Source organism: Limanda limanda, chromosome 1, assembly GCF_963576545.1.
Source record: "Limanda limanda chromosome 1, fLimLim1.1, whole genome shotgun sequence".
Taxonomy (NCBI): Eukaryota; Metazoa; Chordata; class Actinopteri; order Pleuronectiformes; family Pleuronectidae; genus Limanda; species Limanda limanda.
The window spans coordinates 6,253,721-6,275,194 of NC_083636.1; the positions used below are offsets into that span (position 1 = coordinate 6,253,721).

A 21,474-nucleotide genomic window follows, 5' to 3' on the forward strand; every position below is an offset into this window, starting at 1 on the left:
CCGCCCACCAACTTTCCAAACGTAGCAACTAGAAACCAGCCCAACCAGTCACCAGCCGAACCCAGAAATGTCCCTCTCTTGGTAGCACGTGTTTTCTTTAATTTTTTTACTTTTGAGACATTTCCCTATGATTTTAAATGACGAATGATTTTGTTATGAAAAATCTATAATTTTCGGTCATTCCAGACAAAAAAAAAAAAAAAAGAAGTCAGTGAACTGCGCCCCCCTTCCCCCCGCTTTTTATCATTTTCATTTTCTCCTTTAATAAAGGAATGCATGCACTCAGAACACTCACACACTCACGCACAAAACAAGTTTGCAAGTCCATTCCTGTGTGGAGAACCGGTAGTGTGGGACGAAGCCGTTTCCCAGATGCTACTTCCTCCTGCTCTGTAGCACTTCCCCAGTTTTCAGCAAGTTTTTTTGTTGGGGGAAAACGTCCCCCTCACCCCCCCCTCACCTGTTTTTAGTTACTGGTTGCATTGACCTTCTTCTTCCCCCCTACCTAACACATGCACGTTCTTCTTTGGAGCCTTGATAACCCTCAGTTTGCATGCGAACAAATGCAAAAGTTTTTTTTTTCCCCCTTCAAGCTTTTTTTTAAAATATTTTTGAATTTTTTTTTTAGTTCAGCCGGTTCCCCTGGATCGTTCTCCTTTTTTTTTTTATCTCTGTCTCCCGTTTTGAAACAAAATCGGCCAAGCTCGAAACCAAGCAGGTAACAAGGCAGCATGGTGTCTGAGGCAGGGAAAAGTAGCTGGCTTGACCTTTCTTATGCCCCGATCACAGGCAGAGAAAGTCCTCCAGTTCAGCCAGGAGACTAACTTAACTGCCCTGCTGCTGGAGGCCAAAGAGCTGGAGGCCCGAGTCATCATTCTGTCCGCCAGGTGAGACGTTCACAAACTAGATAGATAGATAGATAGATAGATAGATAGATAGATAGATAGATAGATAGATAGATAGATAGATAGATAGATAGATAGATAGATAGATAGATAGATAGATAGATAGATAGATAGATAGATAGATAGATAGATAGATAGATAGATAGATAGATAGATAGATAGATAGATAGATAGATAGATAGATAGATAGATAGATAGATAGATAGATAGATAGATAGATAGATAGATAGATAGATAGATAGATAGATAGATAGATAGATAGATAGATAGATAGATAGATAGATAGATAGATAGATAGATAGATAGATAGATAGATAGGTAGATAGATAGATAGATACATAGATGGATAGATAGATAGATAGATAGATAGATAGATAGATAGATAGATAGATAGATAGATAGATAGATAGATAGATAGATAGATAGATAGATAGATAGATAGATAGATAGATAGATAGATAGATAGATAGATAGATAGATAGATAGATAGATAGATAGATAGATAGATAGATAGATACATAGATGGATAGATAGATAGATAGATAGATAGATAGATAGATAGATAGATAGATAGATAGATAGATAGATAGATAGATAGATAGATAGATAGATAGATAGATAGATAGATAGATAGATAGATAGATAGATAGATAGATAGATAGATAGATAGATAGATAGATAGATAGATAGATAGATAGATAGATAGATAGATAGATAGATAGATAGATAGATAGATAGATAGATAGATAGATAGATAGATAGATAGATAGATAGATAGATAGATAGATTACTTTATTCATCACCGAAGGGAAATTAAGTCGTCATAGCAGCCGGTATATTTGAGTACAATAAAATACAATACAATACAATAAAATAAAAAATATTGAGGTAGAAAGAATAACAACAGAAACACAAGATAAATAGGTAGATAAGGTGCAGTGGCAAGATGATGGTAATAGTACTGATGATATGATGGTAATGTTATTGTTAGACAGTATATAAAAATAGTACAGTATATATAGTATATAATATAACATAATATATATTTATATATGATAGTAATTATACCAATATAATAGCAGCATATAGTAAAAATGGCAGCAACAGTATATATAATAATAATAGTAAATATAATAATAATAATAACATGTACACATGTATAAATATGTGTGTATAGACTTATTTACACAAAGAATATACAAAGAGTATGATATAGTATGATATGATATATAGTAGAGGTATAAATATAAGTATTTGACTATACAATAGATAATATAATATACTATGAGTGTAAGAATATGTAGACAGAGTGCGCAAAAGACAATATTATTGTATAAAATTATATATATATATCCAAACTACCAGATATGTGCAGCCTTAAGAAATAGTTCAAGGTTTGTTAAGGGTGTTTTTTTTTAACGTGTTCATTTCCAGTGAGGAAGACGCTGCTGCGGTGTACAAGGCGGCTCGCTTCCTCAACATGACCGGCTCGGGCTACGTGTGGCTGGTGGGCGAGCGGGAGATGTCGGGTAAAGCCCTGATCGAGGCGCCAGACGGTACGTTCATCCAGGAGAACACACGAGTCACTCCCCGCCCCCCCCTCCGGGCCGATCATAACACACAGAGGATTAGAGACAGCGATGATTAACTGTATCATGGTTTGTTGTGTGTTGAGCCTTTAAACGTTTAAGCATCCTCCGCTTAAAGGTTTAAATGTGGTGTGTCCGCACTCAGTGTTTTAGTTTAAACGTGCATGAGCTGGTTTATTCCAAGGTTCATTCATTCTGCCCTGCTGCCGTATTAACACACTGGTTTCTAATGAATTATAAAGGGAGAGTTTTGGAACAGGTAACTGATAGAATGGTAAGATACAACAGCCTCTTTATCTCTTTGTTCCTCACCATAATTTGTCACTTTCTTGGTCACAAACGTTAAGCGTCTTTTTTCCTTCAGGCACTCGCACACAAACCAAACCCCCAGAGCGTTTTTTAATTTCTCTGTGTCCTGTCCGTGTCTCGTCTCATCCACCTCCTCTGCAGCTTCTCCCGGGAGTCTGCGAGACCGATGGACCTGGTTGCAATCAGAAAACTTAGCTGAAGTTGGATTGTTGCTTGGTTTATATTTAGGTCTGGTGCTATTTTGTGTGTGTTTTTGTTTCGTTCCTTCCCGACACAGATTTACCTGTGATGCTTTGTCCCAATACTGAAAAAAGAAAAGAGATCCAACTTCAAGGGCCACTTTATACATGCTGCGAAAAGGTCACCGCTGGCCACATCAGAAAAGTGATCATTAAATTCCAAGACATTTTACGAGTAATCCTGGATCACACACCTGATGTCTGACCTTTATTCGGGATGTCTAAAGCCCTATAAGTTTTTTCCCACTCTGTGCATTGCAAAAGGATCCAGGGAGGCCGTAGCTGGCTCAGGTTGGTGATTGTCTGTTTATCGGCCCGATCTCTTCAGGTCTGATCGGCCTCCAGCTCATCAACGGCAAGAATGAGTCGGCCCACATCAACGACGCGGTGGCCGTGGTGGCTCAGTCCATCCAGGAGCTGTTTGAGAAGGAAAACATCACAGAGCCTCCGAGAGGATGCGTGGGCAACACCAACATCTGGAAGACCGGGCCCCTTTTTAAACGGTGAGATCGAATCGGACAGTGGAATGTGCGTCACTGGATCTCATACCTCCTTTTCGTAAGATATCATAGGAACTGTTTCATGGCTCTATGACTAGAGAGCCCTGCACTGAGCGATACACAATCAGAGGCACTGCTGCGTTCCTAATCGGTGACACACGATAGCCATGCGTGAACAAGTGTGCGCTCGTTCACGCGTGTAATCGTTCTCATTCGCTCGCCGCAGGGTCCTGATGTCGTCCAAATACCCAGAGGGCCTCACGGGGCGCGTGGAGTTCAACGACGACGGCGACAGGAAGTACGCGCACTACGGAATCCTCAACTACCAGAAGACTCGACTCGTTCAAGTCGGCATCTACAACGGAACGCAGGTAAACAGAGACAGAACCTGTTGGATCAAATTAGTACATAAAGCCTTAAGTACTCAAAAGGCACTTCTGGCAAGAATGAGAGTTATAATATGGGAAATATATTTAAGTGTGTATTTACAGACGTCAGTATTCATGATTGAAAATCAACAATTACTATATATTATATCACCTCAATATTAACAGCTATGTACCACTTCAGATTGTCCAAACATTTCCTTGTTCTTTCATTCTCATATTCATACAGACGACATTGGTCTTCAGATATATAACAGGCTATATACATTTAATTGTAAAATACAATATTATAAAGTTATGGGGATATGGGGATTTTCTGCTCCCTGTCCATTAGTAGGTCATAATGTACCTACACTGTGTCATCCTCCTTTTTTTAAACTCATGCTGGACATGCAGACCCAGTTTTCTATCTATAGCACAATGCACTTACTGGAGGACAAGTCTGCAATTCACTGCAGACCACCCCGTGTGCGGACGAGGGGGGGTTTCAAATATTTATTGCCATGATGAATTGAAACATGCATACAATTTACAGCAGATGGATTCTAAAAGGGTGAGAGAAAGAGGAGAGAAAGAGGAGAGAAAAGTGGCTAAAGAACAAAATAAGATGAGCTTGAAAAGTGTTACAGTTCCCCGAACGCTTTAAAGTTTCATGTCTGTTTCACTCCTGAAAGTGTGACAGACGCCATCTCTGAAAGATTTACTGTCGGAGGTCAGTGGAACCAGGGATTCCTGGACAGGTCTTATGTTACCTGTTAAGTTTGAAAGCGTTGACTGAAGACAGAACATTTTAGTTTGATGCTCTGCCCTGAATTATACACCTGTGTCTACTGGATGATTGTAGATATGTAATTTACATAAATTGTAAATATCTTTATAAAAAGGTCAGTTCATTCACCTGCAAACGATCCTCTTGAGCACATGTTCTGGTAAAAGCTCGTAAAAGGAGGTTTTATTTGTGTCACATTTCCCCTCTGGATCAATCAAGTATCCATTAGTTCAATTCCATTCCATTTGTAGCTAATGGTGGTTATTAAATTGGCCGGCGTTTCCTGGTAATAGCTGTAATAACAATAAGTCGGAGAAACCCTCTGGTATAAGACACAAGTCAAAGGTCGACGTGATAAATCAAAGGGTAGTTACATAACGCTGACTCATTAGTGAAGCTCACCCAGGGCTGGAGCCTCATCAGCAGCTCGCCTTCTGTCAGCACTCACCTACAATACTTTATATTCGTGTGGCGTCCCCGCAGGTGGTGATGAACAATCAGCGGAAGATCATCTGGCCCGGAGGAGAGACGGAGAAACCGCAGGGCTTCCAGATGTCCACTCGATTAAAGGTAGCGTACCTTCCCTGTGCCGCTGCTGCGATGTGACGTCCGTGTCCACACGCATCGAGTGCGAGACGGCGGCTGACGTGCTCGCGTTGGACAGCGCGCTAACGTTCGCCCCTCAGAGAGGAGTGAAGCTCTTCTCTGTTTATAAAGGCAGTGGTGATGTATCCGCTATGACCTGTATCTCTTCAGATTTCTCCTGGGCCCCAGAATGACCTCTCCTCAGCTATTTTTACACCCATCCCTTCATCCTGAGTATCTGGGGAGTGTGTACTTGCAGGATTTGTGGGTCTGTTGGGATATTTCTCGCTGTGGCGCTCTTGAAGTCCTCAGGGATTGATCAGATCAAGCTCCGACGGCTGAACAGCTCTCTGCCCCATCTGTTGTAGATCGTGACGATACACCAGGAGCCGTTTGTGTACGTGAAGCCGACCCAGCCGGACGGAACGTGCCACGAGGAGATGACACTGAATGGAGTCTTAATTAAAAAGGTTATCTGCACTGGGCCCAATGAGACCATCCCAGGTAACACTTCAGGGACGTTTATATTATCACTGTGCTTTTACTGCACTCGCCAAACACCCACTGGAGATGCATACATATATATGCAGTAGGTATCTATATATGTATGCATGTAGCTGAGTGTGCCATTCAGAGTGAGTGGTTGCTGAGGTGCTGGGACATGCTTCGTCTGTGTGCCGTGTGCAGTGCGAGTGTGTGTGGTTGTGTGCTGTGCACCGTGTGTCACGCATCCTCCGTGTTCAGTCTACGTGCGCCGCCGCCTTTGGATTAAAGAAAAAAAAAAATTCACGCGTTTCCCCCCAGGAGTGATTTTAACGTGCAACCCTTGCTGTTTTTTTTACAGGTCGCCCAACCGTACCCCAGTGTTGCTACGGATTCTGCGTGGACCTGCTGATCAAGCTAGCTATGACAATGAACTTCACCTACGAGGTGCATCTGGTGGCTGATGGGAAGTTCGGAACTCAGGAGAGGGTCAGTTTCAACATCAACATATATCTATATTTTTTATAACCTGCATATATCCTGCATGACGTTGCACAGGTTGCATGCAATATGTCACATTTCAATACTTGTTTTTAATGATTTTATTTTACTCCACTAACAGTTTTGATCTCACTAACTATTCAGAGGTGAAGTGATAAGCAGACGTCAAATGTCCGGAGGGTGAATCTGCATTTTATCCCTGATGAAGAGCCGGTTTTTGAATATCTGCACAAAAGGATTAGACAAGCGGCACCCGACACTACTTTTATTCTGAAAAGGCCATAACATCACCGAACTTGATGAAAGGAGAATGTTTCTGAATGTGCCTGATTTCTTATTCGTCAAGATCCATGAATTATTCTCTGTGGAAAATGTCAGAAAACCGACCTTTAATGCATCGGTAGAATCAGAGAAACAAAACAAACTTCTGCAGAATGCTGTGATTTTAACAGCTTAAAATCCTGCAGGAGTTTCTATTCGATTCTAACCCCGAAAATGTTGAAGGCGAATAACGAGCATGACATTTGATTCTTGCTGTGTTGTGCAGTGCATGATTTTAATTAGAAAACAGAAATCTGTCTGTTACGTAAGACGGAGACAGTTTCAAAGCTGTGGAGCACACCCACCCCCGCTAGGCTTAACCCAAATCCTGAAAACTTGCACGCATGCTGTGGTCTAGACAACAGCAGGTTGTTCACTGATCCTCGTTCTAACACCTTCCTCTTTCTGGGCTCCAGGTGAACAACAGTAACAAGAAAGAGTGGAACGGCATGATGGGGGAGCTCCTGGGGGGCCTGGCCGACATGATCGTGGCCCCGCTGACTATAAACAACGAGCGAGCTCAGTACATCGAGTTCTCCAAACCCTTTAAATATCAAGGCCTCACAATCCTGGTTAAAAAGGTAAGTGGCCTGTTTGCTGCTCCATCACGTCAGACGTGTGTTGTGTCGCTGTGCAATCACCAAACCCACCGGGACAATTATTACCCCCCTGAACTTCCACCACTGCACAAATCTCACACAAAGGCAACCTGTTATTTCACCTTGTTTTCTACAACACAAACAAAAACCTTGTCCCTCCATCCATCCATTATCTATAGCACTTATGACTCAGAGGGTCGGGTAGGGAGCTGGGAGCCGTTCTCCTCCTATCCTTGTATTTTAGTGGAAGTACAGATATTTACTGATGTAATATAATGGAAGAAAAGTAAAAAATTACCCGAAAATAAATCTACTTGTGTACAGATTGGGGTTGCAAAGGGGCGGAAAGTTTCCGGTAAATTTCCGGAAACTTTCCGGAAACTTTCCAAGGGAAGTTGTTTTGGGAATTTTGAAAAAAAAAAAAAAAACTACGCAAATTAAACGCTGAGCAATAAAAAACATCATTCAAAACTCTATTTAAAGATGTATGGAATGCAGCACACGCTGCACGTTGAGTTTCAAACCTCCACTGTGCATTCTGATTGAGGATTGTTCATCTGTTCATCTAGCCTATTTCCATTAATTTATCCATCAATTGTAAAATATTTTTACAGACGATTCCAATTGTTTGGTTAACTATTTATATCCAATGTAGAAAGAAAGGCTGTGTACATTTGCAAATACTGTGCAGTCAAGTGCCCAAAGTTTCCTCAGGGCTCAAATCAGCCAATGACAAAACAAAATGTTTATATTTATGTCTGTATATGACAAGGTAAATACAGTTAGTATAAATTACCCACAACATTTCCAGTTTATTCCCCTTAATTCCCGTATATTCCCGTTAATTCCCATGGAAAGTTTCCAACTTTGAATATTCCCGGAATTTTGCAACCCTAGTACAGATACATGAACAATTTACTTTTCTAGAATAACAAAAGTAAAGAAACTGTGTTACATGTAACGTGCATACATTCAAGGTATTCAAATCTGCATCAGAAATGTTCCCTAAAACTGTAAAATATTTTCCTTGATGTTTGTCTACGATATACAAATATAAGATAATCGTTACAGTTGTTTGTGATAAATCTATATCTTGCTGCGCTGTGTGTTTTCAGGAAATTCCTCGCAGTACACTGGACTCGTTCATGCAGCCGTTCCAAAGCACGCTGTGGCTGCTGGTGGGTCTATCGGTACATGTGGTGGCGGTGATGCTTTACCTACTAGACCGGTTCAGGTACAAGGGGGACCTGTGTGTGTGTGTGTGTGTGTGTATACCTGTGCCCATGTGTGTGTTCACGTCTGTCTATTCATGACTGAATCGGCGAGCGTGTGTGTAGCTGCACTCCTGAGCGCTGCAGATCTTCCCTCCGTGTGGACGCGGAGGCAGACAGAGGTGAAGATCGTCTCCAACCATCCCACCGCTCCGTCTTTGTCTGCTTTTCTTTTCTGTGGACTTTGTCTCCCTCTCGCTTTGCTTGCTCTCGTCCAGTTCCCTTCCCTGCCTGGGGCTGCCAGGGTTTTCCCTCTCTGCAGGTTCTCAGCCATTTCTCACCATGTCTCCTGCAACCCTCCCAATTTCTCCACTCTAGCCCGTTTGGAAGATTTAAAGTGAACAGTGAAGAAGAAGAAGAGGACGCCCTCACCTTGTCATCCGCTATGTGGTTCTCCTGGGGAGTGTTGCTGAACTCCGGAATAGGAGAAGGTGAGACACCAGCGACTCGACAAAGAGAAACAGAATCACAACTGAAAACGAACAAATCGTCTCTTACTGAGCAGTAAATGTCCTTTTGTCCCAGAACAGTGGGACGTTGTCGAGAACCTTTGATCCCCTTCACAGTTTTGCAGATTTATAAAAGACAAAACGTGTCGGTTGTCGCTTCAGCTGCAGGAGTTATTTGTTTTAGGATGACAACTTTTTTCCTTTCATCTCAGCTGTAGCAAAAACAGGCTTTGATTCAGTTTGTACTTGTTGACTTCCCTCGATTCCTTTGCCTTCAATAATTTCCTTTTACTGTTTGATATTTTTCTAGGTGTATGTTTTGTTGAAACTTTTCTGTCGTATGTGGCTTTGCATTGTTTGACTATTTGCATTAAATGTTGTGTTTGGAGCTATACTCCGTGGTAATTACTAGAAATGGACGTATCCAGCAAACTATATCTATATCCAGATAACTCACTTATCTGACTTGAAGTAGAAAATGACAGACCATAAAGGTTCAAACTTGAGCTCACCTCACAACAGGTGCGCCGCGCAGCTTCTCAGCGAGAATCCTGGGTATGGTGTGGGCCGGCTTTGCTATGATCATTGTGGCCTCTTATACTGCCAACCTGGCTGCCTTCCTGGTGTTGGACCGGCCTGAGGAGCGCATCACCGGCATCAATGACCCAAGGGTGTGTAGAGTTTGGTGTTAGCCCCATACCATCACACACAACAACATTTTTATTCGTAGAAATACAAACTATCTACAAACTGTCAAACTATCCATAATATAGCCCTGGAAGTTATTAACCGGCATCACATGACTGTCTCCTCTCTCCTCCTTCTGTTTTCGCAGCTGAGAAACCCATCAGACAAATTCATCTACGCCACGGTGAAGCAGAGTTCCGTGGACATCTACTTCCGGCGGCAGGTGGAGCTTAGCACCATGTACCGCCACATGGAGAAGCACAACTACGAGAGTGCCGCCGAAGCCATCCAGGCCGTGCGTGACAAGTGAGTCTCGGCCAGGCCGGCCCGACCAGCCCTAGAGTCGGCCGGCTGCTCGACCTATCAGACACACAGGCCAGGGTCAGTCCAGTCAGCTTGAGGGTGGGTGGGTGGGTGGGTGGGTAGGGGAGTGGGAGAAGGACATGGACCTCCGGACCAGGCGGAGGTGGTAGGTCTTACTGCGGCGTTCCCTCTGATCCAGGCCCATCGCCCGGCCAGGACAGGGACAGCGGCAGGTCTAGACGTGTCCACAGCACCGACACCAGTGTGAGATCGAGCTAACATTGAGTGGAGCAGCCCCCTTTTACAGGTGGTACCCAGACGAGCATCTTTGAGATGGGGGGACGCGCCCTCACCCATCGGGCATTGGATTTCATTGGGGTCGTAAGCAACGGTAGCGATTGCTGGTAAAAGCCGAATGACACACGCTGTGGTGTGCAAGAGAGAGAGAACGAGAGAGAGGGGGGTTGGAAGCTGTAAATATGTATGTAAATCATTGTACTGTTGCACCGTAACCCCCTCCTTCCCCTCCTCCTCCTCCCACCTTCCTCCTCCCGCCTCCCCCCTCCCCCACAGCAAGCTGCATGCTTTCATCTGGGACTCTGCGGTGCTGGAGTTTGAAGCCTCGCAGAAGTGCGACCTGGTGACCACGGGAGAGCTGTTTTTCCGCTCGGGCTTTGGAATAGGCATGCGCAAGGACAGCCCCTGGAAACAGAATGTGTCCCTGGCCATTCTCAGGTCTGTCCCAGCAGAAGCTGCCTTACTCGTATGACTTTTATCTGTTTTGGTGTCTTGTTAATTTGATTTCCTGGTCAGGTATCGGCCGCCGAATACATTGCCTTATGTCACATCTTCTTCTCTGGATCTCCCCTCTCCGTCTGTCTGTCTGTCTCTTTGTCTCTGCACGTCTTTCATTGATGTTGCTGTCTGGGAGTGAGCGGCTCGGGTTGTCCCGCCCACCGCGGCCTGTATTAACTTTGTCCCCTCTCTCCCCACCACCCCCAACCCCCTTGCAGTTCTCATGAGAACGGCTTCATGGAAGACCTAGATAAAACCTGGGTGAGATACCAGGAGTGTGACTCGAGGAGCAATGCCCCAGCCACACTCACCTTTGAAAACATGGCAGGTATGGTCCTCATGGCGAGCGAAAGCGTTAAAAAAAGTGATTGGACAAAAACTGCAGTGGTAAGGTACTGTAGCCCTTTTTTGTCCAATACCTTTACAAAATCATTGTTTCAGTGTCGGAGTGGGGCTCTGTGGAAGTGTGGTGTTCAGTATCTTGTGCTGTGACTTTGTGTGGGTGTGGTCTATTAGTATGATGTGGTTTTCAGCCGCTGTGGTCAGGAGGAGCTGGTTGAGGAAGCAGGGGCGACCACTGGGCATGATGGGCAGACCATGCAGTCATACTGAATGGGAGCGGAGGAGTTGTCGAGCACCAACTCACATGTCCTTCTCTCTGCTTTCTCTCTGTTTGTCTGTCCTGCCCGGAAAGGTGTCTTCATGCTGGTGGCTGGAGGCATAGCCGCCGGGATCTTCCTCATTTTCATCGAAATCGCCTACAAACGGCATAAAGACGCCCGCAGGAAGCAGATGCAGCTGGCCTTTGCGGCCGTCAATGTTTGGAGGAAGAACCTGCAGGTAGGAATGCTCACACTTGGGGGGGAGGGGGGAAGGGCCTAAACTTGGGTGCAAGAGAGCCAGCAAAGACCCCATGGGGGTTGATTTCTAGGACCTTTTCTTTTTCACCACCGGTGGTCAAAATGACACGTTGCCACATGAGAAACCGTGATCTCCGTTGTCGTCATGTACTGCAAGCGGCCGCCCTGTAGGTCCTCAGAGTCTCGAGAGGCCAACAGCGCCCGTGTGTCTTGTGTGTGCCTGCAGGACAGTAAGGACGCCTCTGGAAGTCAAGCAATGGCCGGGACGCCCTCATTAGTATGTAACGATAAAGCAAGGGCCATTTCCACCTCATATCACCTCTCGCTGTTAGACTAACAATAAGATAACTGGCTTTGTGGCCCAGCAACACGATGGACATCAGGTTTAAACCTCCACCTTCCATCTCCATGGCATGAACTAGTAGTTCTAAGCTGCTGCGGTGCTTTTAACGCTTCATAAGGTCAGATGAAGTGGACATGGACAGACAACGAAAGGAGATAAATCTGCAGTGATGCAGCGATTACTGTAGGGGTGAATCTCTGTGATCGTATCATATTTTAACAGCAGCCAGGGGCAGACAACACAAATAGAGCATGAAGAGAAAAATCAATGCCCTGGCACAATTGCACAGAAGTGACTCTCCCAGTATTGTCGGCGTAACGGCGTCACGCTACAGTGCACACTGTGTGTTCTTAACCAGTGTGATGTCCACAGAGCGACAACAAACAAAGAGAGTAAAACATGTGCACGCCCGAGGCTTCATGCAACACAGTGGCAGCGGATTTAAGGGTCAGTTCTTCCAAATTTCAAAAGTGCATATCTTCAAATTCTTCTTGTGCTTTGTGGTGTCGAGTCATGCAAATAGTTTTGGTTGCACGAGCCGGGAATTTGACATATCTGCCAAGAACTATATAAAATCAAGGCAAACCAAATTGTGTCTGTTGTTCAAAGCCACCTGCACGATGAGATACCACAAGTAAATGAGAATTTAGCGTTTTTAATTTGAGTGAACCGCCTCTTCCGTGTTCCAGGGAAGAAAATGATTTGCCGCTGTGCTCCAATGCAATCGAATGAAGTGTTGGAGCTTCTCTCCCGCGCCCACACACGCTCCGTCCCTTCACTCGTTATGGTTTTGATTCCTGAGAGTCTGTGATGTGTGCAGCCCGTCTGCTGCCTGTCTGTAAAGCTCAGTGTCTTGACCCTGCTGAGTAGTGACAGCAGGGCTGGAGGAAGGAAGGTACAGTATAAATCACAAGTGCCTGTCAGCAAATCCCTGTCCTCCAGAGAGTGTCGGCCATCGACCTGAGAATTGGACGTAACTGTCGTGAGTGTCTGCGTATGTTCGGTCTCTAGGTGCACACAGCAGGCTAATGCATGCAGGGGAGGGGGGCATCACTGAGAAAGGAGAGGGACACACTAAACTGCTCTCAGACCAGCGCGTTTCAGATCCATGTCGGTGGTGATCATGTTGATTCCTCTGCTCCGCTGAACACAGACAGCTCATGCATGTTCATCCGGCTCATCGACCGTCACCGCGGACCCTCCAGCTAAAAGAAAGGACACACACAATCTTCACTGCTCTAACTATAACCGCCGTAATGGGGTCTGATGCAAGGGGCACAGAGGGAGCCCACGGAGTCGAGCTAATACAATCTGTTCTGTTCCGTGCGGACATTATTCCGGGATCTTATTAAGACTGTTTGGGTGCACTGCTACTCACTGTGATCTGATTTGCACAAACTCAAAATGACAACTTGGTTATGTAGGACACAAACTCCGCACGATGGAAAAAGTCCAAGTTCTCAGTTTGTGTGGCCCCCTCCTTCCCCGGTGCGGCGAGCACTGAGACCTGGAGTCCCGTCGTCGGCCTGGTTTCGACTGCTTGCACCCGGGTGTGAACGTAGCTCTGTGCTCTCACTGCCTCAGGTCGGTGTACGATGCAGAGGACCGAGCACCCACGCACCTTTCAACACGACGATCTAATCTCAGAGCGCGTGCACTTCTGACTGAGTGAAATCTGTTCACGTGGTACACAACTCATCCCCCGCTGGCTGACATCATCTCCACATGTTGTTGACGCTCAGACGCCCTCGGAATAAAAGTGAATTATCTAAGGTGCATGCAATGTTGGAGCTGCATGTCTGAGACTGTTTAGGAACTGAAGCCACCGAGATGTAGAGGGAGCAGATCGACTGAATCTCAGAGAGTACATTAAGAATTTAGCTGCGTTTTAAAACTAATTTAATCTCAATCATTTAAATTCATTATTTATATCGTATTAAGTTTTATATCTAATTTAGTCTTACTTTCATCTATGGACACTACATGCTTTTTAATGTCCAGTACAAAACACAGAACAAGCTGGAGAACATAATTAACTCACAAACCCAGACTTAATATTGGATTTATATTGATGCGTTACTAAATTGGCAAATTAAAGATACAATATGTAAGGATTCTTTATTAAAATATAAAAAAACAGCTACACTGATATTATATATTTAAATGAATTGTGTACCTACATTATCCAAAATATTTTAACAATGTTCCAACAAGTAACGACCTGTTAAATGCGTCATATGCGTCATATAATTGATAATAATCAGACTGATCAGGTTGTGTTGACCTCTACATCCCTGAGAGGCTACATGTGTGGCTTGTGGCTTCCCCTTTAAAAAGCAGACGTCATTCAGAAGTGCAGCGTCTGACCTAAAAAAGATTTGTCCGTTTGGGATTGAAAATACATTTTCGCAGTTCCGCTCTCGACCGACGATAATAACGATGATTTATGACGATGCTCTGCGGCGGCTTGTGTGTTTCCAACGTGAAACAGGCGGCTTCCTCCTCCACACTGTGCGAGTCCCATGCACCGCTTCATCCGACGGCCCAGCATGCACTGCATGGCCGGGCCTGTGCACACGCAGCACCTCATCAGGGCTCAGAGCAACCAGACTGCAGCCCGACCGGTAGAAGAAGAGCACTGACCTCACTTGGGCACTGATTTCCTCTTTTAAAAAACGTTGCACAGGCTGAATTTCACCATTTACTAACATGAAATGTCATCTTCCAACAGGAAAACAAATCATTTTATTTGCTTTTACCTGCTCTAAAATCAAGTGATGTTGTGCCAGCTTTCCTCTCCACTCCACGCCAGCTAGTGCCTGCCCCCCCGTCTGACCTCATGTCTTCAGGGCTGTGGGAGGAGAGCGCAGGTTGGCGGCGTGATGGGCGGTACGAGCGTACCCTAAGAGAGCCTGGTCATGTGACCTGATGAACACGGATGCACTGCGGGGCCCAGTGCTGGCCAGGATTGATTTGTCATGCTATTTGTTTTGTGTTTACTTATTCTAAGTTTCTCCCCCTTTTTTATTCCTTCCCTCCATCCATAAAGATGTGTTTTCGGCATGTTGAAATTCACACCACACTGCCCCCCCTCCCTCCTCCTCCACCTATTCTTTATGAACATCCATCTCAGAGCTGCTTTCTTTCTTTAAAACATTTAGCCTGTTTGAAATCAAACAAATCGCTAATCTCTCCTTTTGTTGCAGCAGCAGTGAGAAACCATTCCTCCTCAATCTTTTGTTTTCTTGCACTCATTCTCCATCCCATTCCCTCGTGTGTGGGGTGAATTTCCGTTATACCGCTTTCAGGTATAATGACTCTAAATGGGCTTTAATTACTGACATTTGTCGCTGTTGTTTTCCCTCCTTGATATGCATTTTACTGGCCTCTGATACTGAAGCTTTGCGACTTTTTAATACCTGCCTGGCTTTGGATGTTGATGTTTGCTTTGCTAGTTTTTCCTCTTTCTGTTTTTTTTTATATATATCCACCCTTCTTTGGGGCTTTTGCTTATAAGGATTCTTCTTTAAAGTAATAACGATCAAGTGGATGGAAATTTATTTCATTTTTTCTTTTCTCCCCCTATGCAGCCCTCTTCCTCTCTAGAGACTCAGGATGTAAGAATACCTTAATATGAGGTTTTTTTAATCTTCGCACACCAACACGCAGTTATTGTGCCGAGAGTAGCTGGGGGGCACTCTGACGGTTTATGAGGGGAGGGAGGGCACAGAAATTGGCTCGACATCTTCTCAGGGAACAGCTTCTTTTTCTTTATTTCTTTATTCTTTATTTCTGAGTTCTGTCAGAACAAGTACCGAGTAGATCCTATATATCTTTAAAGGGTATGTTTGGCATTTCCAGTTGAACTTTCAACTGTGGCCCAAAGTGTGTGTTCAGGCATTAATCCAGCGTATTTCAGATCTTTAAAGCAGTTTAACGCAGGTATCACACCCACTGACATCTTTACTAGCCATCACTCATTTCAATGCATTTCTAGGGGTCAAGTCAGTGTGTGTGCACATTTCTAAGGGACAAACTGTGACATCTCGTACAGTTCCTGTGTTGACATCAAAATGCAGAAGCCCTCACATCAAGCCTGAACAGATATTTCCACTCTCTAACAGGCTGTATCCCTTTCTCTCTCCCTCTTTGTGCATATCACACTTCCAAGTCCTGTAATCTTTCTCACAAGGACCCTCCCTCTATTTAGACAATACACAGTAAGGTCATTTACTGGGGTGATGGTGGTGATGGTGGTGGTGGTGGTGGGAAGAGAGCACGGGTGAGACTGGAACCACGGTTGTCACCCCAGCCAGAGAACATGAATAATGTGTCTACATATATTCATTATAGGATAGGAAAAGTGGTAGAGCAGAGCCCGACCCCCAAAAGAAAGCCTCTTTTAGGTCCATCAGTACCAACCTGGCCTCCAGCATCAAGAGACGTAGGTCCTCCAAAGACACGGTAAGGAGAGGAAGAAGCGACATCTTCCCTTGTTTATTCCTCCGTCTCTTTTTCCGTTTCCTCTCCTCCTCCTCCTGCTCTTCTGTCTCTTCCTCCGTCCTCTTTCTCTGTCCACTCTGCCAACATCCCCATATCCGGCCGCGACAGAGACCCATACTCCACTCACCCATTTCCACACGACTCCGCAGCCTCAGCCACGTGTCTGTCCGTCTCACCATCGATCAGCCATCACCATCTCGCATCTGTAGCTCCTCTAAAGGCCGGAGGGCATCAGTGCAGGATCTCAGGATAGGCCAGGGAGCAGGCGTCCCACGTGTCCAGGTTTTTTCTTTTTTTTTGGTGGGATATAGTAGCTTCTGCGGAATGGGGGGGGCGACAAAAGCAAATAGCAGTCTGCCAGTGGTGTTTTGTCTTGGGCTGCTCTTCCTCCGCTGGTTTGGACGTGGATTCTGGCGATTGTGTCCTACTTGGTGGCGATGTGGTGTGTGTACTGTACATGAACTTGTGTCTTTACATGTTTGCGTCCTGTCTTTTTCGATTGCTTGATATTTCGTATATATCCACCTTTCTTTGCACCAAATCCCGCTCACCCTTCGTCCGTTTGGGTTTCCGCCGCTGTTGGTTTGCTTTTGGTTTGAAAAGCATGCGCTGGTGTTCTGTCTTTTTTCTTTACCCATCTTCAAGGTAGTCGTCGGGGCGACCGGTCCTCCAGAGAAGAAGAACTAATGTGCTTTCTTATTGATCAACAGGGTTGCACTCACGGATTCCAATTAATCAAATTTCTTTTTTGCTTTGTCATATTTTTATTTGTCATGATTCTTGTTTATTTTTCAGTGTCCTCGTGCTCTGACCTTTGCATGCCTCTTTCAGGGAATATTTTCAGGTGGTGAAAATGCTGTTCTCTTGTGTTTTAACCAGCTACAAACTCTGTGAAGCCTTAGACTCTCATTGTGTTTCAAGGCAAGCGTAAAACACAAGCTCTTCTCTCTTCCCCTAAATTGCGTTTTGAATCCTTTGTTGCAGCATAATGAGAGTGTCAGGTTTTCTTCACGCCTTCACAGTTCAGATAAAAAGCTCTGTTCGGTGCTCCACAAGCTCGGAGTGCCCTGACAGACCAGTGACCCGCGGTCATTGTCCCCAGCTGCTTCACCGGGCGAACCTGGAACAGGCCTCTAGAATAAAAAACATAAATAAGGACGTTAGATCTTTGAAAATGTGGCACATACACCTTCATAGGGGCTTCTGGAATAACACTGTTTTCCAATGTGTGTCTCAGGGGAGATGGAGCCCGAGCTAACGGGTCACACAGTAAAGATATTTCTCTGCGTGTTATTATTTGCTTTCCTGTCTTTCCCTCTTTCTCTTTTTATGGGGGGGGGGGGATGTTTCACAATTAGCCAAACCACCTCTCTTCTTCCCTGGAGGTTTCTCATTTGAGTTGATCTTATTTGAAGAGAAGAAGAGTGGACTCGCCATTGCTCACCCGGTTCAGATGCTGGTTCTGGACCCCTAGTGGATAAATATATATTTATATATCCAACAGCTTTTAGTACCGCTATGAAAAAAGATGCTCTACTTGGAATATTTACCATCTTCAGTCTTTGACCATTATTTTAATTTTATATAAATGTTCTTCTTTTATATTAATGGATATAAATGGACTTGAGTGTCAGTGTCCCTCACCCACATGCCACACTGCTCCTCTCTCCCTCCGCCAGCATGCCGACTACTCTAACTGTCATAGCAACGGTAGAAGAAGTAGAAATGAATCCTTTCTATTTTCATCGTGCCACATGTTTAGAATCGTTGAATTTGTAGCTTTATAAGCATTTACTGTGGTTGTGATGTGAGTGAAGTGTCTCTCTCTTGCTGGTCCACTTGACCCCCAGTAGGGTGCGCTGTTAGCAGGTCCTCAAGGTACAAGACATTATGGAGAGGGCTGTAAGCCACACGATAATGATGATGATGATGCAACTCGCGGGTCAAGGAGATGAGCAATATCCAACAATTTTCCACTTGATATGATTGGGTCTGGATGTTGCCTCATCTGTCAGCATGTTAGTTGCATCACAACAGCTTCTAAAGCTCCCATGCTTGAATACACTGGCTCTGAAGTGAGAGGCGACAAAATTCAAAGATCTTGCCTCCTAATTGAGAAGATACAAAAACAAATCTTTGTGAGACGGGTAAAACGGAGGCAAGACTCTTCCCTGTCCTGGTTCTGCAACAATATTTATCTCTTATGCATTTAATGTTCCAACCAAAGGTTTGTGAAACCGGTTTTACCAACACGTCGCTGAGTCAGGTTACGAGTGGCCTGTTGGAAAATCAGTTGGATTATGAAAAGCATAATGCAGACGACTCTGCTGCTCCGCCCAATTTCCCAAAATGATGAAGCAATTCCACCAAATCCTCTATTTATCCAGCATTTGACTCGATTCACAGTGTTTAATGAGGCATTGTTTCATCAGGTTTCTATTTTCTTGCTCGTTAGCAGAAAAACAGCCTCTTCAGCGTTGTGCAAACGTGGCTCGCTGCTGTCGAACACTGAAAAGACTCGGAGGCAAAAAAAAGAAAATCACTGTTGCCATAGAAACTGAGCACCTGCATGGAACCGGGATGCGGTTTCCCCTCTCATCACCGTAGACGCCTACAATTCAACGCACTCTGCTTTGAACGAAGCACAGTGAAGTGGGGACGGGACGTAAGAGTCCCACACAACAGCACTTTGAAATCGGCCTAAAATCTCATCTTCTCTGCACCCAGATGCTAAAATTAGACGAGCCGCCCAGTCGGCATGAGTACAAATGGCTGCGGGGAGATGAATGAGCTGCCCGCTCTATATCCAGGGCAGAACATGATCACCCAGGCTGAAAAGACAAATATACTAAATGATGCCCGATTCAAATCTGCTGTTGTCTGCTCTCAGGGTCTTACGTCTGCGCCCAGCTAGCCCACCTCAGGCAAACTGCTTCCAAAATCTAATACAAAAAGATGTCAGAATGAAACTGAGGTCTGCCTGAGGCGGGTTAGAGAAACCTCATGCTTCAGAACCCGTGAACCTTTCGTCCTTTGGTTTTTCCGTATCGCAACCGAACTGTAAAAAAACAAAAAGAATGTGCATTTTTCTGTTTTAAAACCAGAACTAAAAAAACACAGATTAAAGAGAAAAACATCAGATGATCATCTGTTCGCACAGAATTGTTTTAAATCCAAAATGGAAAACAGAAATATAACATAGTGATTTAAGTTTGTATTATCCATCAATGGAAGTGTAGGAGCAGAATAGATTAGTGTTTTAGTGAAGTCAGCTTTCCCCAGGCACTGCCACTTTCTATAATGTTGAAATCATGTTCCTGCACGTCCACATTTCACATAGCGTTGTATTTTTCCACAGTATTAGGATAATAAAAAAAAACTCACTTTTTAAATAGATTTTTAACTGGAGTATTTGTTATACTGTTTTCCTGCTCTGGTTGTTAAAAACAAAAAAAACGACGCCAGGTTCTTGTTTTTATGACTCCGGTTTGAAACAGAAAAACCAAAGAACAAAGGGTACATGGATTCTTCTGGTTCTTAAAATTTAAATTAACGTTAACGTACAGAAATAGTATTGCAATAACACATGCTGTCTCTTGCCCAGAAATGACATCTTGTCATGTGTCTACTCTTTCCCTCCATTTGTTTTCACCTCTGCAGCAGTACCCACCCACTGACATCACGGGCCAACTCAACTTGTCGGACCCGTCTGTCAGCACCGTGGTGTAGGAGCGAGGGAGCCACCGAGGTCCGCTCCCCCCCCGAGGAGAGAGGAAACCAGACGAGGAAGGAGGAGGGAGAGGAGGAGACCTTTTCCCCTGTTCCCTTCAAAAGGCCAAAAGCTTTTCTTTTTCACCGCCTGCTGGAGAAGAGGCTGAAAACTGAATTTGCACCTTTGTTTTTTTATTCTTTAGATAGATCCCTTAGCATGCACTGACGAACCCATTGGACTCATCTACAACCTTCTGTATATTATCTGCCTACTTATTTAACCTTGTTTCCGTCCTTTTACTCACAGATTTACTTAATGTTGGGTGTTTATCTAAGTTCCTCAGCAGCTGTATAGCATTTAGCAAGCCAGGTTTAGTTTGGTTTACGTTTAGGGATTTAAACCAGTACTGTTCTCTACATATCACTTCTAATTAGGGCCTGGATACCTACAGTAATATTTAATATTTCTTAACAACATGTACTGCAATAGAAGGCGGACTGTATAAGCTTCAAAGTATTTTTTAATAAGTACTTGTGTTTTTAATCTACACTTTTAGACGAGGATGGGAAACACTAATAATGGCACTAACAAAGAGAATATGACTAATCTTGTCTAATGGAAGCATGTGTGTGCTTGTATAAGAGCTTTATGTATCTGAATGAGGATATTGATGTCTGTTGTTTTCAACATATAGAGTTTGTTTCTCGTATTTAATCTTGCACCAATCTCCCAAAACGCATGTGTTCTTTATTTCTGGCAGGAACTCGGCTTCTTTTAAGAAAAATCTGATTAGCTTTAATTCTATTTATAGCGTTGTGAAGTTTCATCATTCGTCTGTTGAAACCGTTACGTAAGGCTTCTGTGTTATTTTAGTTTTTTTTATGTTTGAACAAGGTTGACATGCAGCTACAAGCCATGTTGTGTTTGGGGACGCCCTCTCTCTTCCTCTCTCCTGCCGCAGCACACTTTCTCATTTCCAGTCTCGAAGGGGTTGCATCAGGGGGCCAGGTTTTTCACCCAACCAGAACTCGGTCTTTCCTGCAAAACCTCCCCCCCGAGCCGTTCCGAGCGGGGCCGGGCCGGGCGGGAGGACTTTTACAAGAAGGAGCCTGAGTGAATCGATAGCTTTGCTCAGCCTGCAGGTTTGTGTGCAGGTGTTGGTTAGATGCAAAAACAGGCCTTTTCCCAGCTTCTGGATCTGAGAAACCACTGCTGTCGGTTTACAAAGACTATCACTACCCTTCCTGGTGTCTGGCACTGAAGAGCACTTTATGTCGAGGGGTCTCCCAAACCGAAAGCTGCTGACTAAACCAGAACAGAACCACTATGACATCAGTCTGACGTATTAACTTCTCAACTAGATTC

At 44.4% G+C, this 21,474-nt stretch overlaps 1 protein-coding gene across 3 annotated transcripts in view; it reads left to right on the forward strand.

Annotated features, from left to right (window-relative positions):
• The window catches only part of grin1a (glutamate receptor, ionotropic, N-methyl D-aspartate 1a), a 29,578-nt gene extending 9,452 nt beyond the window's left edge, over window positions 1-20,126 (forward strand). For 2 of the 3 annotated variants that reach the window (XM_061075698.1, XM_061075699.1), the window contains 16 exons: window positions 790-887; window positions 2,340-2,461; window positions 3,371-3,545; window positions 3,769-3,913; window positions 5,181-5,267; window positions 5,651-5,786; window positions 6,127-6,254; window positions 7,004-7,168; window positions 8,302-8,420; window positions 8,776-8,888; window positions 9,429-9,577; window positions 9,742-9,899; window positions 10,470-10,631; window positions 10,910-11,019; window positions 11,386-11,531; window positions 20,058-20,126. In XM_061075698.1, the coding sequence (XP_060931681.1) occupies window positions 790-887; window positions 2,340-2,461; window positions 3,371-3,545; window positions 3,769-3,913; window positions 5,181-5,267; window positions 5,651-5,786; window positions 6,127-6,254; window positions 7,004-7,168; window positions 8,302-8,420; window positions 8,776-8,888; window positions 9,429-9,577; window positions 9,742-9,899; window positions 10,470-10,631; window positions 10,910-11,019; window positions 11,386-11,531; window positions 20,058-20,126 (2,082 nt within the window). Of the gene's footprint in view, window positions 1-789; window positions 888-2,339; window positions 2,462-3,370; window positions 3,546-3,768; window positions 3,914-5,180; window positions 5,268-5,650; window positions 5,787-6,126; window positions 6,255-7,003; window positions 7,169-8,301; window positions 8,421-8,775; window positions 8,889-9,428; window positions 9,578-9,741; window positions 9,900-10,469; window positions 10,632-10,909; window positions 11,020-11,385; window positions 11,532-16,247; window positions 16,359-20,057 lie in introns of all 3 variants that reach the window. The other variant, XM_061075697.1, reaches the window with a different exon arrangement.
• The last annotated feature ends 1,348 nt before the right edge of the window (window positions 20,127-21,474 follow it).